Here is a 17,735-nt window from a genome sequence, read left to right on the forward strand (position 1 = left end):
ATTCTGTAGTGTTTAAGAAACGTTGGTCCTACGTTTTCGGAAATTCTAAGATATTTAAAGATATTTAATTCCTTCTTAATCCTATCAGGAAACTGGTAATACGTAAAATCTTCAAAGAGGGGCCTTTACATACCCTATGAATATTACAGAAAAAAGAAGTTAGAAAGACGAAGAAATAGAAAAAATCGACTTTTTAATCCAATTTCTGTGACGACCGGAAGTAATGACGACGGAAAGAATATTCATGGTGACATCTACAAGTCATTATCTATGATATCTGACAAAGTTAACTTTCATATCTTAAGCTGTTCTGGAGAAATGGAGCGGACATAGTCCTTTACCAAATTTCGTCTATACAATAATATTAAGAATACTAGATACTTATTGCCTAGGCAATAACAGGTCTTCCGTTTTCTTGATTCTTTTGTCAACTGTTCTGAAAAAAAAGCAGAAAATGCAAAAAAAAAAAAAAAAAAAAAAAAGTTCTCCCAGCATGGATCGAACTCAAAACCTTCGGGTTATAAGACCTGTGCGCTAACCACTAGACCACGTATTCCGATGAAGATGGAGGTAGTAAATTAATTGTTTAAGAATAAATAGGAATAAAAGCACGTGTTCTTTTGTTTGTTATGGAATGTAGTGATCAGTATTGAATAGATTGAGAAACACGATTGGTGTATAATGCAAATGCAGATTGTCGGCTTAAAAAATTATTTGAGTTGGTCTATATTTGGAATGCATTGAATTAATCATTCAGAGCCTATGATGCATTAGAACTGCAGTGTCGAGACTTTGTTTACAAATATATGAAAATGTCGGATCGGGTTCGGATGTGACTGAATATCCTGAAATAATAGGTAAGCATCTCTGTGTGGATTGAATTAAATGTAAGTAGCATGAATCAAAATTTCAGATATGCATTTTAGAAAGAAAAATGTGCCAATGAGAGAGTGAAAATTTATTTGCTGGGAAAAAATCGCTGTTTTCGACATTCATTCGATTAATATTAATTCTAAATAAAATTGAAATAAATTCCACATACTAGAGAAAGCAAGAATGCTTGGTGTTAAAATATCATATCATATCAAGAGAATCGAGTGCTATTCATAACAACTGAAGAAATAAGCGAGAAAAGCTTTAATTAATTTTTATGTTCATCAGCACCTAAATTTCAGATACGAAAAAAAGATGTAGTGTTTGCCGTTAACATTCATAATTTCTATATACTTCAGAGATTCACTGTCAAATTTTCAGGAAACTTTCTTTCAGGTATCTTCTGCAAAACCCCGAAATTTTATGTCGATTCGAGGTGTTGTATGAGTTCTAGAGAAATATTCTAGGCTGATATTAATCTGATTTTTTTTTTTTTGATTTTTTTGGGGAAGGGGAGGGGAGAAAGGGGAGTAAATTTATTATTGATTCTGACCTTTTGGTCAAAAGTCAAGGTCATCGAAGTTCAAGGTCAAGATCAAAGGTTAAGATCAAAGGTCAAGGTCATGAGAAAATCCCGGAAATAAATTTACTTTCTATGTTTTTTTTTTTACTTCATCAAGACTGAAATTACTCCAAACAAATAAAATGTTCATTCTACACCTAAATTATTCACAACTGATCATCCCTAAAAGTTTCCATGAAAAACTACTCATGTTTGAAACAACGTCCGGTTTTTAGGCCGGCACTCCCAGTGAAAATGATTTGCATGGTTTTAGTCTATCTAACATCTGCATTAGCCAAACATTTCTGTAAAAAGAAAACAAAACTTGGAAAATTCACTTTTTTTGCATCGCTTCCGGTCACGACGGAAACTGACGGCAACGTACGATTTTCACATGATGTAGAAAAACTGGTGACTGACTATCAGTCCTGAAAGTTTTAGACTTCAGTCGTTTACTGGTGCTGAGCAATTAGGTGAATAAAATCTCAATTTGAGGGCAGGAAAATACGCAACCGGAAGTGAATTATACTAAGATGTTTGACGTCAATTTAGACATCTGCAGTCTCAATAACATATATAAAAATCATTTAAAGAACTCTATATATAAGCGATATGTATGGGAAAATCCAAAAACCCTATAATGTAGTTTTTCTCTTATAACCGGAAGTTGTTGTTTTTTTGTTTCGGGTGGAACCAACACATATCAAAACTGTGAAAAAGATACAATTATATGATGCAAGTCTTATTCCAAAAGAGAATAGTTGAAATTTTCGATTTCTTTGATCACTTCCTGTGACGACCGGAAGTGACGATTGACGCTCTTAACCCAAATGATTTTGTCTACTCCTCAAGGTCTATTACTCATAAAAGTTTGGTGTCAAAATCTCTTACCGTTTCTGAGGTCTCACTCCGAAAATTTCTCATTTTACGGACACCTAAACGCGCGACCGGAAGTGAATTTTACAAAGATTTTTGACGTTACTCTAGACATTTGCAGTCCTAATAACATAAGTAAAAATCAGTTCAAATACGTCATCTATAAAAAATATTTATGGGAAAGAAAAATACCCAAATTATGTAGTTTTTCTCTTATAACCGGAAGTTGTCGTTTTTGTTTCCGGTGGGACTGACATATTTCAAAACTACAAATGAAATGCAATAACGTGATGCAAAAAAAGATTCAAAAAAGAAAAGTTGAAATTTTCGATTTCTATTATCACTTCCTGTGACAACCGGAAGTGACGGCTGACGCTCTTATCCCAAATGGTTTTGCCTACTCCTCAAGATCTATTAACCATTAGAGTTTGGTGTCTTAATCTCTTACCGTTTTTGAGATATGACTGGGACAAAATATTTTTTAAAAAGACGGAAATCGGAGATATCTGACGACCGGAAGTGAATTTTGAAAAAATGAAAAAAACGCCTGGGGGTATTTTCATTCTCTATCATTCCTGAAAATTTCAAGAAAATCCGTCCAGCCATCTCTGAGAAATCGCTCCGACAAGAAAAGGGGAAAAAAAAAATAATAATAAAAAGAAACAGTAGAATCACTATAAGGTCTTCCGTCTGAAACGGAAGACCTTAAAAAAGAAGAAACAGTAGAATCACTATAAGGTCTTCCGTCTGAAACGGAAGACCTTAAAAAGCAAAAGAAGAAACAGTAGAATCACTATAAGGTCTTCCGTCTGAAACGGAAGACCTTAAAAACTAGAAACTCATTGCGAGCAATGAAAGGTCTTCTGTCCGATTCTGAAAAAAGAAAACTCAAGCTGAAAAAAGTGATAAAAGAAATTCAGACACTCTGGAGATTTAACCATGGTCGTCAGCCTGAAAATCCAACGTGCTAACCATTAATCATTCCCTTTTTTTGCATCACTTCCTGTCATGACCGGACGTAACGGGGATAGAAGATTTTCTCACGATTCAAATAAACTGATGACTGTCTATCAGTCCTGAAAGTTTTAGACTTCAGTCGTTTACTGTTGCCGAGCAATAGACCGGAAGTTGACGTTTTATTTCCGTTGGAATCTTACATATTTCAAAACAGCGAAAGAGATGCAATAAAGTGATGCAAGTTTTAGTTTAAAAAAGAAAGAAGAGAAATAATATGAGCGCCTCCTCTGATCTAAAAAATAAAACAGGTTTTGTAATCCTCAGAAATAGTTCTATCATTTAATAGTTGCATATTTAAGATCAGAGGTTACATTCTATATTAAATATCGAAAAATAGCTTTAAAAATTGGCTGTTTTGTAGAAATTTTCAGGATATGAGGAAAATGACGCATTTCGTGACGTCTTAATGCATAGGCTAGCCAGAAAATTACGTCATTTTTGATAGATACGCAGTCATCAAAGGTCTAAATGATATTTAATGCATTGTCAACTAAAAACCAAGCAGTTTCAGTTTTTCTGAAATTCACAGGGCCAAAAAAGGCCCTAAGTGAACCTTGTTCTTTAATATTGAAACCACTACACTAGCGCAATGTACCATCCATCATCGATGTTTACCTTGCACTCATTCCCTGAAGTAACTACTTATTCTTTATGCATTCAACTTTCTATTCTATGCAATTCCAAATTCAGACATTTCCATGTAATCTTTTTCTGTACTTTTACACTACTGTATCAGACCATTTGTGAAAGGCGGGTCAAGATAATTATTTCGCGCCAAACGTCACGAGTAAATCTTTACGCCTTTTCTTTGGAATGTATCTTCAATTGAATAAGTGTACGTGATAGCTTCAATGAAATTTAAAAAAAAATATGTTGCTATAGCCTGATTTTCTAGCCTAAGAATGTACATTTATCACACTGTACATATAACATACCGTATACGGACAAGTAACATAAAGGCAGCGCTAAGTTTTCTTACATGAGAAAGTAACAAATTCTACTTTCAAAATACAATTCGGCAACTCTTCAATTTATGATACAATTGCATAGGTATCTAGCTACATATACATTTCTATCAACATGTTTTCCTCGTTTTCTCATATCACAATTGCATCTATGCACATTAATTAGTGCAAAATTCAACTGGAAACTATTTATGTGGGAGTAAAAAGACATGCTGATATTGTGCCGTCAAACACTGCTGCTCTGACGTCGAACGATATAACCCCCCCTTTAAAGATTAAATTTTTATATTTGAGCCCCAAAAAGTGAGAAAAAATTCGGACATTCTTTGGATTAAATCCGGATCGCCCACGTGAAAATTCAACATGCTAACCATTACGCTAAATATCATCGCTTAAAATTGAAAAATGATAAATATTTAGAGTATGAGTTAATCAATTTTTAAACAAACTACATATTTAGCATTCTTGTAAGACTCTTTATTTAGCCTATCAACGTCATAAAAAAAACAATGAAAAACAAAAAAGTTAAAAAATTACCCTTTTTAAATCACTTCCTGTGACAACCGGAAGTGACAACGACACGAAATGTTTCCTACACACATCTACAAACCAAATTCTATCATACCTAAAAGTTTCAGACTCCTACCTTTAACATTTTCTGAGAACATTCACGGACTAGATTTTTAGTGGAAAAAGTGAAAAATCGTAATAAATTCCGACCGGAAGTAAATTTTTCCGAACTTTTTCAATATTTCAAAATGGCATGAGATAACACATAATTCCTGAAAATTTGGCTGAAAATGAATGAGTAGTTTTTGAGATATCGCAATTTAAAAAGGTCAAAAAAATAAAAATGAAAAATAATAATAATAATAACAAGAAACTCATTGCGAGCAATGAGAGGTCTTCCGTCCGATTCTAAAAAAAAAAAGAAAATTCAAGCTGAAAAAGTGATAAAAGAAATTAAGACACTCTATAGATTTAACCTTGGTCGTCAGCGTGATAATCCAACGTGCTAACCATTAACTTTTTTGCATCACTTCCTGTCGCTACCGGAATTAAAGGCAATAAAACATTTTCTCAATATTCATATAAACTGATGACTGACAATCAGTCCTGAAAGTTTTAGACCTTTAGACTTCAGTCGTTTACTGATGCCGAGCAATATTGTGAGAACAAATTCTAATTTTGAGGACAGGTTAACACGCGACCGGAAGAGGATTTTATATAAATCTATGACTTTTCTCTAGACATTTGCAGTATCTACAACATGCAAAAAATCATCTCAAGTACTTCATCCATAAGCAATATTTATCAGAAAGTTAAATATAAAAATAAAGTAGTTTATCTCCTAAAACCGGAAGTTGACGTCTTTGTTTCCGGTTGAATGTAACATATTTCAAAACAGCAAAAGAGATGCAATAAAGTGATGCAAGTTTTAATTCAAAAAAGAAAAGTTAATTTTTTTTATTTCTTTGATCAATTCCTGTGACAAGCGGAAATGACGACTGACGCATTTAACCCAAATAGTTTCGCCTACTCCTGAAGGTCTACTACTCATACAAGTTTGGTGTTTTAATTTTTTACCTGTTTTTGAGATCTCGCATAGACAACTTCTTATTTTGAGGACAGGAAAACACAAGACCGAAAGTGATTTTTTGAAAGATATTTAAGGTTACTCTAGACATTTGCACTCTGAATATTCATTTCAAATACTTTATCTACAAAGAATATTTATGGGAAAGTAAAATACTCAAATTATTTAGTTTTTCTCTTATACCCGGAAGTTGTCGTTTTTGTTACCGGTGGGACCAACATCTTTCGAATCTGCAAAAAAGATGCAATAAAGTAATGCAATTTTTAATGAAAAAAAAAAAGTTGAAATTTTCAATTTCTCCGATCACTTCCTTTGGCGACTGGAAGTGATGGCTGACGCTCTGAACCCAAATGGTTTTGCTTACATCATAAGGTCTGTTGCTCATATAAGTTTGGTGTCTTAATCTCTTACCATTTCCGAGATCTTGTTCAGACAACTTCTCAATTTGAGAACAGAAAAACGCGTGACCGGAAGTGAATTTTACAAAGATATTTGACGTTACTCTAGATATTTGCAGTCCTAATAACGTATTTAAATTTCATTTCAAATACTTTATCTACAAAGGATATTAATGGGAAAGAAAAATACTCAGATTATGTAGTTTTTCTCTTATAACCGGAAGTTGACGTTTTTATTTCCGGTGGGACCAACATATTTCGAAACTACAAAAGAGATGCAATAATGTGATGTAAGTATTGATTTAAAAAAGGTTAGTTGAAATTTTATGATTTCTTTGATCACTTCCGTAAGAGACCGGAAGTGCCGACGACGAACGAAAAGGTGATTCTGTTCACCTATAAGTCATGCACTATCGTCTCCAACAAGTCTCCAGTTCATATCTTTAGCCATTTTTGAAAAAAAGGGGCGACAAAATTTCATTTCAAAATCAGGAAATTGTCCATAACTTGGCACCGGAAGCGAATTTTCAAAATTTTTCCAAGACGTATCAAGTTCCTATAGATGCGCATTATTCCTGAAAATTTCATTGAAAACCACTGAATAGTTGCTGAGAAATCGCGTGCACAAAATTTAGGGAAAAAAATAAGAATAATAATAATAAGGAACAGTAGAATCACTATAAGGTCTTCCGTGAAGACGGAAGACCTTAATAATAAGAAACAGTAGAATCACTATAGGTCTTCCGTTAACGGAAGACCTAATAAGAAACAGTAGAATCATTATAGGTCTTCCGTTGAAAACGGAAGACCTAATAAGAAACAGTAGAATCACTATAGGTCTTCCATTGAAAACGGAAGACCTAATAATAATAAGAAACAGTAAAATCACTATAGGTCTTCTGTTGAAAACGGAAGAGCTAAAAACAGTGGAAAAGAAACCTAAGAATAACAAGAAGGTCTTCTGCTGAAGACCGAAGACCTTAATTAAGTGAATTGTGCCTTATGAAGGTGAGTGGTAACACTGTGATTTTATTCCAGATAAAACTCTTTGTTCTAGTTTGTTTTTAATAACTTAGATCCATAAATTGGCTCTGCCAACTTAATTTCTCAAAACAAAAAAAACTGGAGACCAACACCTTGAGGTTGAAATTGCAGAAGATTCTCACGTGTGGATAACGAGCGGTATTCACTAGGGTCTGTACCTTAAAGATATAAAACAGCTCACCAACACCTCGTGAGAATGCAGCAGTAAATTTATTTTGTTGACCGGTTTTGACCAGGAACGGTCAACTTCAGAACTAAGTTCAGGCTGTTTCAGTAGACGTGTGACGTCACAATGTAAAATACGGGAGGTTTGTACATATAGATTGCTTAAAAAATTATAACAGAGGAAATTGGGTTACATTTTCTATAAAATTTGGGATAACATAAAATATAGTATGGTTTCATAAAATTCTTCTTCTGTATAGTCTTACTAAATCTTAATCTTACATTTTTTACTTCAATAGATAAATTTACATGCTTAATTGTTCTGATGATGACCGTCCCTGGTCGAAACCGGTCAACAAAATAAAAATAATAATAATACTTTATTTAAAGAAGGTAACCTGATTAGTGCAGGCACTATTCTTCCCCAGGGCCCTCTGTCAATAAACATTATAAAGTTAACATAGTTATACAAATACAAACATATAATAAATACACTGTATATACATAAACATAAAAACACAAATAAATATGAATCACAAATTATTCTGACATTGTTTTACATAATGTTTTACTTGTTTCATGAAAGCATTGAGAGTTGGTGACATTTTTATATGTACAGGTAAATCATTCCATAACATGGCACCAGAGTACTCAAAGAAATTTCCAAAAATTTACATTGGCACACACAAGTCAACATTGGATTCAGATGGAAGATTGAATTGGTTATTACTTTGAAATTGAAACATGCCATTTAATAAGTAGGACAAGAATTAAACAGGGATTTATATAACAATACATATTTATTTACAGTAAGTTTTTCATAGACAGTTAGCAATTCAAGTTCATCAAAAAGAGGTCGCGAGGGTGCATCAGGGGGAGCATTTAAAATATACCTTACAGCACGTTTTTGAAGCTTATTGAAGCTTATGAACTCTGTCAAGATTTGATCGGGATGTATTGCCCCAAATTGTAAGGCAGTAATCAATAGTAGGCATGATATCTGCATTATAAAACAGCTTGTGTGTTTGAATGGGAAGATACTTTTTAATTCTTTGGAGGGCAGAAATTTTATGTGACAGCGATTTACACACATGGTCGATATGTACATTGTACTGTAAAGATTTATCTAAATATACTCCCAAGAATTTTTTCATGTGTTACGTTGTCTATTTTCTGATATGATATATGTATAAAGAGAAATCATGCTCTGAGAATTTTGATCTCTTCTGACGTGTGCTTATTAACATGCATTAAGTTTTTGAAGCATCAAGTACCATTTGATTCTGATAGCACCATTTTTCTATACAAGCAATATCCATTGATAAGGCATTTACAATAGATTGGGAATCTTCGCCGGGGAGTGGCATCATCAGCAAACAAATCTATGTTTGAATTTTTAATATAAAGTGGAAGATCATTAATGTAAAGTAAAAACAGAAGAGGCCCTAGTTTAGACCCCTGTGGAACTCCTGCTGTGACTTGCTGATAAGATGATTGTTTGTTAGACAGATGGACACTTTGAAGTCTGTCACTTAAATATGATCGGAACCACTGTAAAGTTATTTCATTAAAATCATAACACTGTAGCTTTTTAAGAAAAATTACATGATTTACTTGGTCAAATGCCTTACTGAAGTCAAGAAAGACAGTACCAACAAGTTTGCTTTGATCCATTTCATATAACCATTCATCTGTAATTATTGTTAGAGCTGTTTGACATGAGTGCAGTTCTCTGAAACCTGATTAAGATTCTATTTTTAATTACAAAATCAAAGTCTGAAAATAGAGATGGTATATATTTTGCCATATGTTTTTCTATAATTTTTGATAATGTCGGTAAAATAGAAATAGGTCTGTAGTTATTTGGATCTAGTTTGTTTCCCTTTTTAAAGACTGGTGTAACTTTGGCAAGTTTAAAACTCTTACGAAAACTCCCAGATGTAATACTAGTATTTTATTATATGGGTCACAGGTTTATGTATTATTTGTGCAGTAAGTTTTAAAAGACGTGAACCGACGGTATCTACACCTGATCATTTACTAACATCTAGCTTATTAAGTAAGGAAAGCACTTCATCAGGACTTATAAGCGGAATTCCAAACATTTCTGTACCCAATTTAGACTGTACAAAATTCAAAAGGCCCTTAAAGTCACACTCCTCTTTACTTACACCTTCAAGAAATTTAGCAGAGGCATTTTAAAAATGAGAATTCAACATCTCTGCAATTTCTTGTGTATCCTCTGTAACATTATTTTTTTTGTGCCAGTGCAGTCGGAATATAATTTTGTGGGGTAGAAGTTAATTTATTTAATGCATCCCACATCTGACGTGGATTTTTGTCTATAGTTGATTAATAATAATTAATTTTTGCATTTTCAATAAGTGATGTTACTTTATTTTGCCATATTCTCTAGTTTTCAAAGTCTTTATTTTTATGAAAGTTATTGCACATGTGCTGTGCTTCAAGAATTTCTTGGGTTAACCATTTTGGTCTTGGTGAATTAAAAAAAAATGACCACCAAACTGAATTTTTTTGGCAAAATTCAACTACATATAACATATTTTTCACTTGTATCATCATATTGCACATGCATTCTAGTTTAAAATCCTGAAGTGGCAATAGAATAGACAATTGGATTAAAAAGTTTCAGAATTCTTATTAGTAAATTTTCTTTTGAAAAAAGAAAATATCATTACACCCTTAAAGACTTTCTTAAATACATAATCACAAGAAATTATAGTTTTTTATCCTTAAAAATGGTAAAAGAGGTATAAATGATTAAATCTTGACCTTGAATGAGTATCTTCTCTTGTACATGTGACAAAAAATTGGCTTTTTGAGTGTTATTTTACATTATTTTTTCAATTCTGGTTTGAAAAGTTTTAATATGAAAAAAATATGAAGCAATAAAATTCCACAAAATTCACTTTTTTGTCCGTTCAAGTTAATTCTTTAAATCTAAGCCAAAAAAGAATTGTTATAAACGAGTTCTCTTACAAAAAATACAAGATTTTGAAGTGACCCTATGTTACATTATAGTGTTGCACTCCTGACATCTGATATGTATTTTAATTAACATTGTTTTAAGAATTATAACACATAATAACCCATTCATACTTTGTAAATCAATTTGTCGTGTTGATTTTTTTCATCGTTTACAGCAGGTTTTTCACATTTTGAAGACCTTAAAACATGATTATTTGCAAAGTGTAATATAAATAAATTTTATTTAAAATATATGTGACATGATTAAAACTATTCCCTGAATTGACTGTAAAATTTCTGTAATTTGTTGATAGACATAGTGTTTTGAACATCAAATAGTATCAAGCATTTTTTTCAACTTATTTTTTAGTAAAGATAGTTAAAAAGCATTGGTAATTATAAAGCAGTTTTGTTGCACTCCTGACTGCAGTAAAATTGAAAATTAAAACCATAGAACACAAAAATTCATAAAGTGTTGGCAACATCAAGTGATAATGAAATTGTGCAATATTCATAGTCCAATACTTCATAATTAAAACAGATGAAAGTATTAAAATTCGCATTTTATCTGGAATTATACCCTATTTTATACCAAAAAACTAGCTTAAATGTATATCTAAAAGATAAAATATATTTTAAAGCATATTTTCCTTTAGAGAACAAACACAGTAACCCTCCAGAAAAATTCTACTCATCACTTTTTCTCTATTTTTATTCTTATTGGATGATTTATAATTCTAACATATTTGTTGCAATCCTGACCAAAAGCATTGGGGCCTTTAAAGTAAAATTGTGAAGTGAAAATTACATAAGAACTTTTTCTGTTGTTTCAGTGAAGTTGAGGAGGAATAACTTGAATTTATTGACAATGTTTTACTGTGTTTATTTTTAACGTTCATTAAAAAAATCATAAAAAAGATAAAGACACATCTGAATTGATAAAATTGAAAAATGAAGGATTTTTATTAATAGAACTATCAATAATTTAGCATTAAATTATACAAAAAGATCATTATTAATTAATGAATACTTCTAAGCATGAATAGAAGTCTTTTTGACACACAACTTGAATCTTTAAAAAAATGTGTTGCACTCCTGACCATAGAAATATGGATCTGAAGCACAGACAGATCCTGTAATTGATAAATCTATTTGGTAAAAATGTTCTTTGTGTCTTTATTATCCAAAATAAAAATCAGAAAATTATATAATGATAATAGTTTTTTCATGCTTGGGAGCAAAACATCAAATGTTGCACTCCTGACATTTTTGGGTATTCACATATACTTGACTCTCATTAATGCTGCTTGTGATTTATATAACATTTTTAAGTTTTAAAATGTATATCAGTTATTGTTTTACACTTCCAAAATTCTATTTTGTCTTTATTTTCTATCAGAATTTTACAATTGATGTTTTATTGGCAACACTACATTTTTTCTGTTGCACTCCTGACATGGTATACCATTTTTTTAAACATCAGGCATGACCACAACTTGATTAAACAAAAGTTATGACAGTCCACATTTAAAGCTCAATACTTTGAATATTATCAGGAAAGTCTTTATTTTTAACATGAAGCATTGATTTTTATTTCACAGATCTCTAAAAAATATTGAAATTTCAAAATGTCACAAAAAGGTGTTGCACTCCTGACAATTTTAGCATCATTTTTGGGCATAACTTTTTTGTTAATTGAGATATCAACGAGATATTTGGCAGGTATTTAGACACTATCTAAAGACATATGCTGAGACATAGAAATCTATTTTCATTGCCTGTATTTTTAGTGTGGGTTGATAAATATGTGTTTGGTCATTTTTTTTAATTCACCCTCTTGCATCATACTTCACTCTTTTTGTTTTCATTTTTGCATGTTTGTCTAGTAGAGTATTAAAAAGTGAATAAAATAAATTTACTGCTGCATTCTCATGAAGAGTTGGTGATCTGTTTTAGATCTTTAATTTCTCAAAGTTAATTGTGTCTTATGGGTGGGGGTGGGGTCTGCTGGGACCATTAACACTGCTCGATTTACTATCCAAGTCAATTACCTGAATTTTATGCTTGCTTTCTGGGACTGCTCTAGCTAACTCAGAGTAAAGTCTGAGAGCAGACCAAGGGACTGTTTGGGTTTTTCTGTATGGAACTGTTGAAGTATTTTACCTGAGAAGTTCTGAAATATCTCTTTGTAGCTGTTAAATCGATTGGCCTGTAACCAAGCTGTAACCTCACCAGCAGAGGCATCACAAGTCAAGGGCTTCTACAAATAAAACAGTCACAAAGGTCATATGTACATTTTAGTCCATATCTGCAAAACATCTAGTTTTTTTTCAATTGACAGCACCAATTCAAAGTATGAAAAGAAAAGGTTATTTATTGATGAACTAGTTCTCATTGTAATGGAGACCATTTTAGATGTCTCCAAAACATTCCCCTACTCCCTTTTGGTGCCTCATTCCCTAAAAATTTCAATAAATTAGGTAAAGTCTTTGTATTTTAGACAAACAACTCTAAGTATTTTAGGGGAAGTGGCAAAATTACCAGATCCAGATTTCAGTGCATGTGCATGCATATGATTTCAAACATTTTCATATACATCACCTCATAGTATAATATTGTAGAGCTACATTTTAGATCTCAAAGAATTTCACCAAAAATGTAGAAAGTTACAGCACTCTGAATATTGACCATTCAGAATTCAGCACAAGTGCATGCAAGTCCTCATGTTTATGTCTGATGAAACCTAATTAACTTAGGGACTCATATTATGTACATACTTTCTGAATTTCATATTTTTTCTTTATTAATGAAAATGAAAAAAAAATATTAATAAATACTTACAATCTCAGATTAAAGCACACATGCTTGCACTTATTTTCCAGATTCCTCACATACAGTAGTTGGCCATAATTTAGTTCCCAAAATGGCCGCCACCGTGAAATGTTGGCTAGCCTGTTGTAATGTAAAACTTAAATAGCATGCAAACAACAATACACACTTACCTTAAATTACTAGTATTTTGTTATATATCCTTTTGCTTTAATTACGGCTCTGATTCTCTTTGGAATACTTTGATATAGGCTTTTTATATAATGCAAAGGAAGTGATGCCCAGATTTCATTCACTACTCTTTCAAGATCTGACTTGTTGTTGATTTCATTTATGCGGCGTTTGATGCGGATTTTCAAAACTCTCCACACATTTTCTATTATATTCATATCTGGGCTTTGTGCAGGCCAAGGTAAAATGGGAATATTGTTGTCTGCTTTCCAGGCATTACATTGTCTTGATACGTGGCAAGGAGCATTATCTTCTTGGAATATCCAAGGGTGATTTCCAAAGTTTTTTGTTACCACTGGCCACAAATATCTATCCAAAGTTTCAATGTAAATATTGGAATTCATGTTTCCATTTATAAGTGTTATTGTTCCAACACCATTATAGCTGATACAGCCCCAGAACATAGCAGAGATTGTACCTTGCTTCTCTCTGCATGTCCTTAAACATTCCTGTGCATTCTCCCATTAAACATTCATTAGATTTTCTCCACACATAAACTTTTTTGTCCTCTCCAATTACCACTTTTGTTTCGTCACTAAAAATTACTTTAGACCAGTTATTTTCAACTGTCCAACACAATTTCTGTCTACAAAAACTGGTCCGCCGAGATCTGTTTTCTCTCCTTATCATGATTTTCTTAGAAACAACATGTCTTTTATAATTATTTTCAAACAATCTTCTTCTAACAGTCCTTGAAGAAATATTTTCAACAGAATTGTTGTTAAATTTATCTGTGAGGTCTTCCAAAGTCTGCCTTCGGTTGTACCATCCGAAAAAGTCGACGAATGGCTCTGTTGTCAGTTTTTCTCCGCCTGCCAGTTCTTGGAAGGTTTTCTTCGTTTCCCCTTTTTTTCACTCGTTTTATAAATTTATTTACAGTCCTTGCATTAACTCCAGTGATTTTCGAGATTTTATGGCCAGAATAACCTTTCTCAGATAAACTTATGATGATTTTTCTCACCTCTGGTGTCAAATCTTTTCCACGGCGACCCATTTTGTTAGCAGACGATTATCAACAAACAAATTGGAAATAGAATTAGGAAAATAAATTTAAAACCAAATTCGATATTGGTGCTTATATCCGGATGCAGAAAGGTAAGAGTTTTTAACGTATTGAGAAACTATGGACAAAATATCATCGCCAAAAAGATTCACGAAAACATCGGCGGCCATTTTGGGAACTAAATTATGGCCAATTACTGTATATATTATAACATATAGTACGTGCCTTATTAATTATAATGTATACCCATGTCTTAAATTTCAAAGTATTTTACTGAAAAGTAAGAGAGATACAGCCTATAAAGTATTAGCCAATCAGATTTCAGCACATCTGCATGAACATCCTTGCATTCAATTTTATTAGTAGAATAATGTAGGAACCCATTGTACCTATCTATATTCTAAAGGATCATAATGTGTGTTACATCCTGAACGCCAAATAAATTGAGTCCTCTCAACAACCAGGTAATATAAAATACTTGTATTCTACATGTATGCCACTCAAACGGAGAAATATGAGGGTCCTGAAAGGTCAAGGTGAGAAATCACATTATGAAACCATCCCATCAGTAATTCCCTATCTATAAAAGTTATATGTGTTCCTAAAAAAAAATATGTTGATACATGTTCTACAAATAGCAAATGTATCTTCCCACTACAACAAAGTGGGATTTAGAATTTGTAGTACTCGCAGATATGAGGTGCTCTTAAGGTCTACATACAAAGAAGTAGCATATATAAACTACACTATAATTATGAATTATAATAATTATAATGAATAACTTAGTGCATTAACACCTTATAGTATATGAAAAAGTTTTTTTATTTATTTCTAGCAGACAGTTCAATGACACTTGTCAACAACATCAATTATTAGCCCTTGGAAAATTTTCTGTTTTAGTTTTATTATTCTCGGATTCTAACTTTGATGACTTATCCATGTATAAGCCTATCATATACCATCTATTTGCTTCGTAATGAGCTCAAACACATATGGTTGAATCTTTAGACTAAAGTCTATCTCCGATAGTTCACCATCTCTATCATGGTAGTGTTGAAACTCACAGTTTATCAGCTGTTTACAGAATAGCACCTGCAGCAATTGTCTCTGATGATGTCATAAAAAAGAGAGATAACTCTATCGCTCGCATCTATAAATAACAATTAATATTTGAACAGGTATTTGGCATCTATATCTGGATTTTTTTAAACAAACACAGCCATAAGTTGTCATTTTGTGCTTTTAATGAATTAAAAACATTATTTTAAAGATCTATTTTTACCATACTTGATCTTTACATCTAAGCCAAAAAACAATTTTGATAAACAAGTTTGCTTAAAAAAAATTACTAGATTTTGAAGTGACCCTATTGTAAATATTGTGTTGCACCCCTGACATCTGTTACATATTTCATTTAATGTTGTTTTAAAAATTATAACACACAATAACCCATTCTTAGTTTGTAAATCAGTTTGTCGTTTTGATATTTATTATCATTTATGGCAAGTTTTTCATATTTTCAGGACTTTGTGTTTAACTCTTTCCCACTCACAAGCGCCTCTCGACGCCTAGCCAGGATTTCCGCACAAGCGTCTCTCGACGCCCATCCATGATTACCGCACTAGTGTCTCTCGACGCCTATACAGAATTTCCGCACAAGCGCCTTTTGACGTCTTGTTATTTTAAGACTATGTGAAAACGAGACTATGACGTCGACAACTTTGGGGCAGGTATCAAATTGAAGCGTTATTATTGGCCTACAAAAATAAAGTATGTGCACTGTCATCAATTCACGTGTACCTATAAATAAAGATGGTTTTTACCTTGTATGGTAGGAAAAACAAAAGTTGTTTATTCAAAATGGCGGATTACGAACAATGTACGGTGAGATTATTTCTATTCACGCGACGATTTAGATAAACTTTTATGGGTTTTAGGATGCTGAATCGAATACATATATTCATAAAGAATTCATTTGTGCAGAAAAAAATAATTCGGAACATTATAATTGACCAGAAAACCTTCGACATTTCATGGCGTGCGAGTTGATTAGCGTGTGAAAGTCACATGGTCAGTATTCCGTAGCCGATTTTTGTGTGAAAACAACTGCAACAAAAGATTTCTTGAGTGATATGTTTTATCCAAACATTATTACAAACTATGTGCATCACTAGAATAAAAGTGCACGGCGAATAAATGCACAGAAGGGAAAGGAAAACCGTGTCTGGTATAAAATCACTGAAGCAGAAAAGAAGGCTTACTTGGCCAAAAAAAGAAATTAAAAAGATTATCTCTGTGTGTAAACTTTGCAGTGTGCATCTATGCAAAAAGTGGATCTTTTCACATACCAAAATAGACATTGAAACCTTTTTAATGACTGTAAGATGATTAAATTCTAAATATTTTGTCATGAAAAATGTGTGTATATACACTTACTCTTGACATTTACCCAACTTTTTCATAGTTTGAAAATAATGGATTGGCTTTAAATTATCATCATTGTAAATATGAGATTGTGCTGAAAATAAAAATACTTGGTTTTATATATTTTTACCCAATAATTTGAGAGTATTAAGAATAAATATAAAGCACTGTGATTTTTTTCTTTATTTCTGAAAATGCCTGAGTAAATGGGGTTATCACTGATGCTACACTGCTGTGGAGATAAGGCTGCAGCAGTGGCTTGCTACGGGAGTATACAGTAAGGCCTTATCTTAAAAGCTCTGAGTGGGAAAGAGTTAAAAATATGTGCTAAGTGATGTAAATTATTCTCTGAATTGACTAAAATGTCTGTAATTAGTTGATAGGCATAATGCTTTGAACATCAAATAGTATCAAACATTTTTTTTCAATTTATTTTTTAGCAAAGATAGATGAAGATCATTAATAATTATATAAATAGTTTTGTTGCACTCCTCAGACTGCAGTAAAATTAGAAATTAATACCATAGAACACAAAATTTCATAAAGTGTTTGCAGCGTCAAGTGGTAATGAAATTGTGCAATATTTATACATGTAGTCCAATACTTTATAATTAAAACACATGAAACACAATATTCCCTATTCATATCAAAATACTAGCTAAAATATCTTTAGAAGATAACATATATTTTATAGTATATTTTCCTTAACAGGACAAACACTGTAATCAACTGAGGTCAACCAGAAACATTCTACTCATCAATT

General features: G+C 32.2%; 1 protein-coding gene across 1 annotated transcript in view; it reads right to left on the minus strand.

Annotated features, from left to right (window-relative positions):
* LOC133185623 (transcription factor CP2-like) overlaps positions 1-17,735 on the minus strand; it is a 486,219-nt gene that overhangs the window by 228,928 nt on the left and 239,556 nt on the right. The window contains exon 12 of the mRNA XM_061320938.1: positions 12,649-12,745. Within this exon, the coding sequence (XP_061176922.1) occupies positions 12,649-12,745 (97 nt within the window). The remainder of the gene's footprint in view (positions 1-12,648; positions 12,746-17,735) is intronic.

This window comes from Saccostrea echinata, unplaced genomic scaffold, assembly GCF_033153115.1.
Source record: "Saccostrea echinata isolate AGI-Se365-2 ecotype Australia unplaced genomic scaffold, CSIRO_AGI_Sech_v1 ptg000001l, whole genome shotgun sequence".
Classification (NCBI taxonomy): domain Eukaryota; kingdom Metazoa; phylum Mollusca; class Bivalvia; order Ostreida; family Ostreidae; genus Saccostrea; species Saccostrea echinata.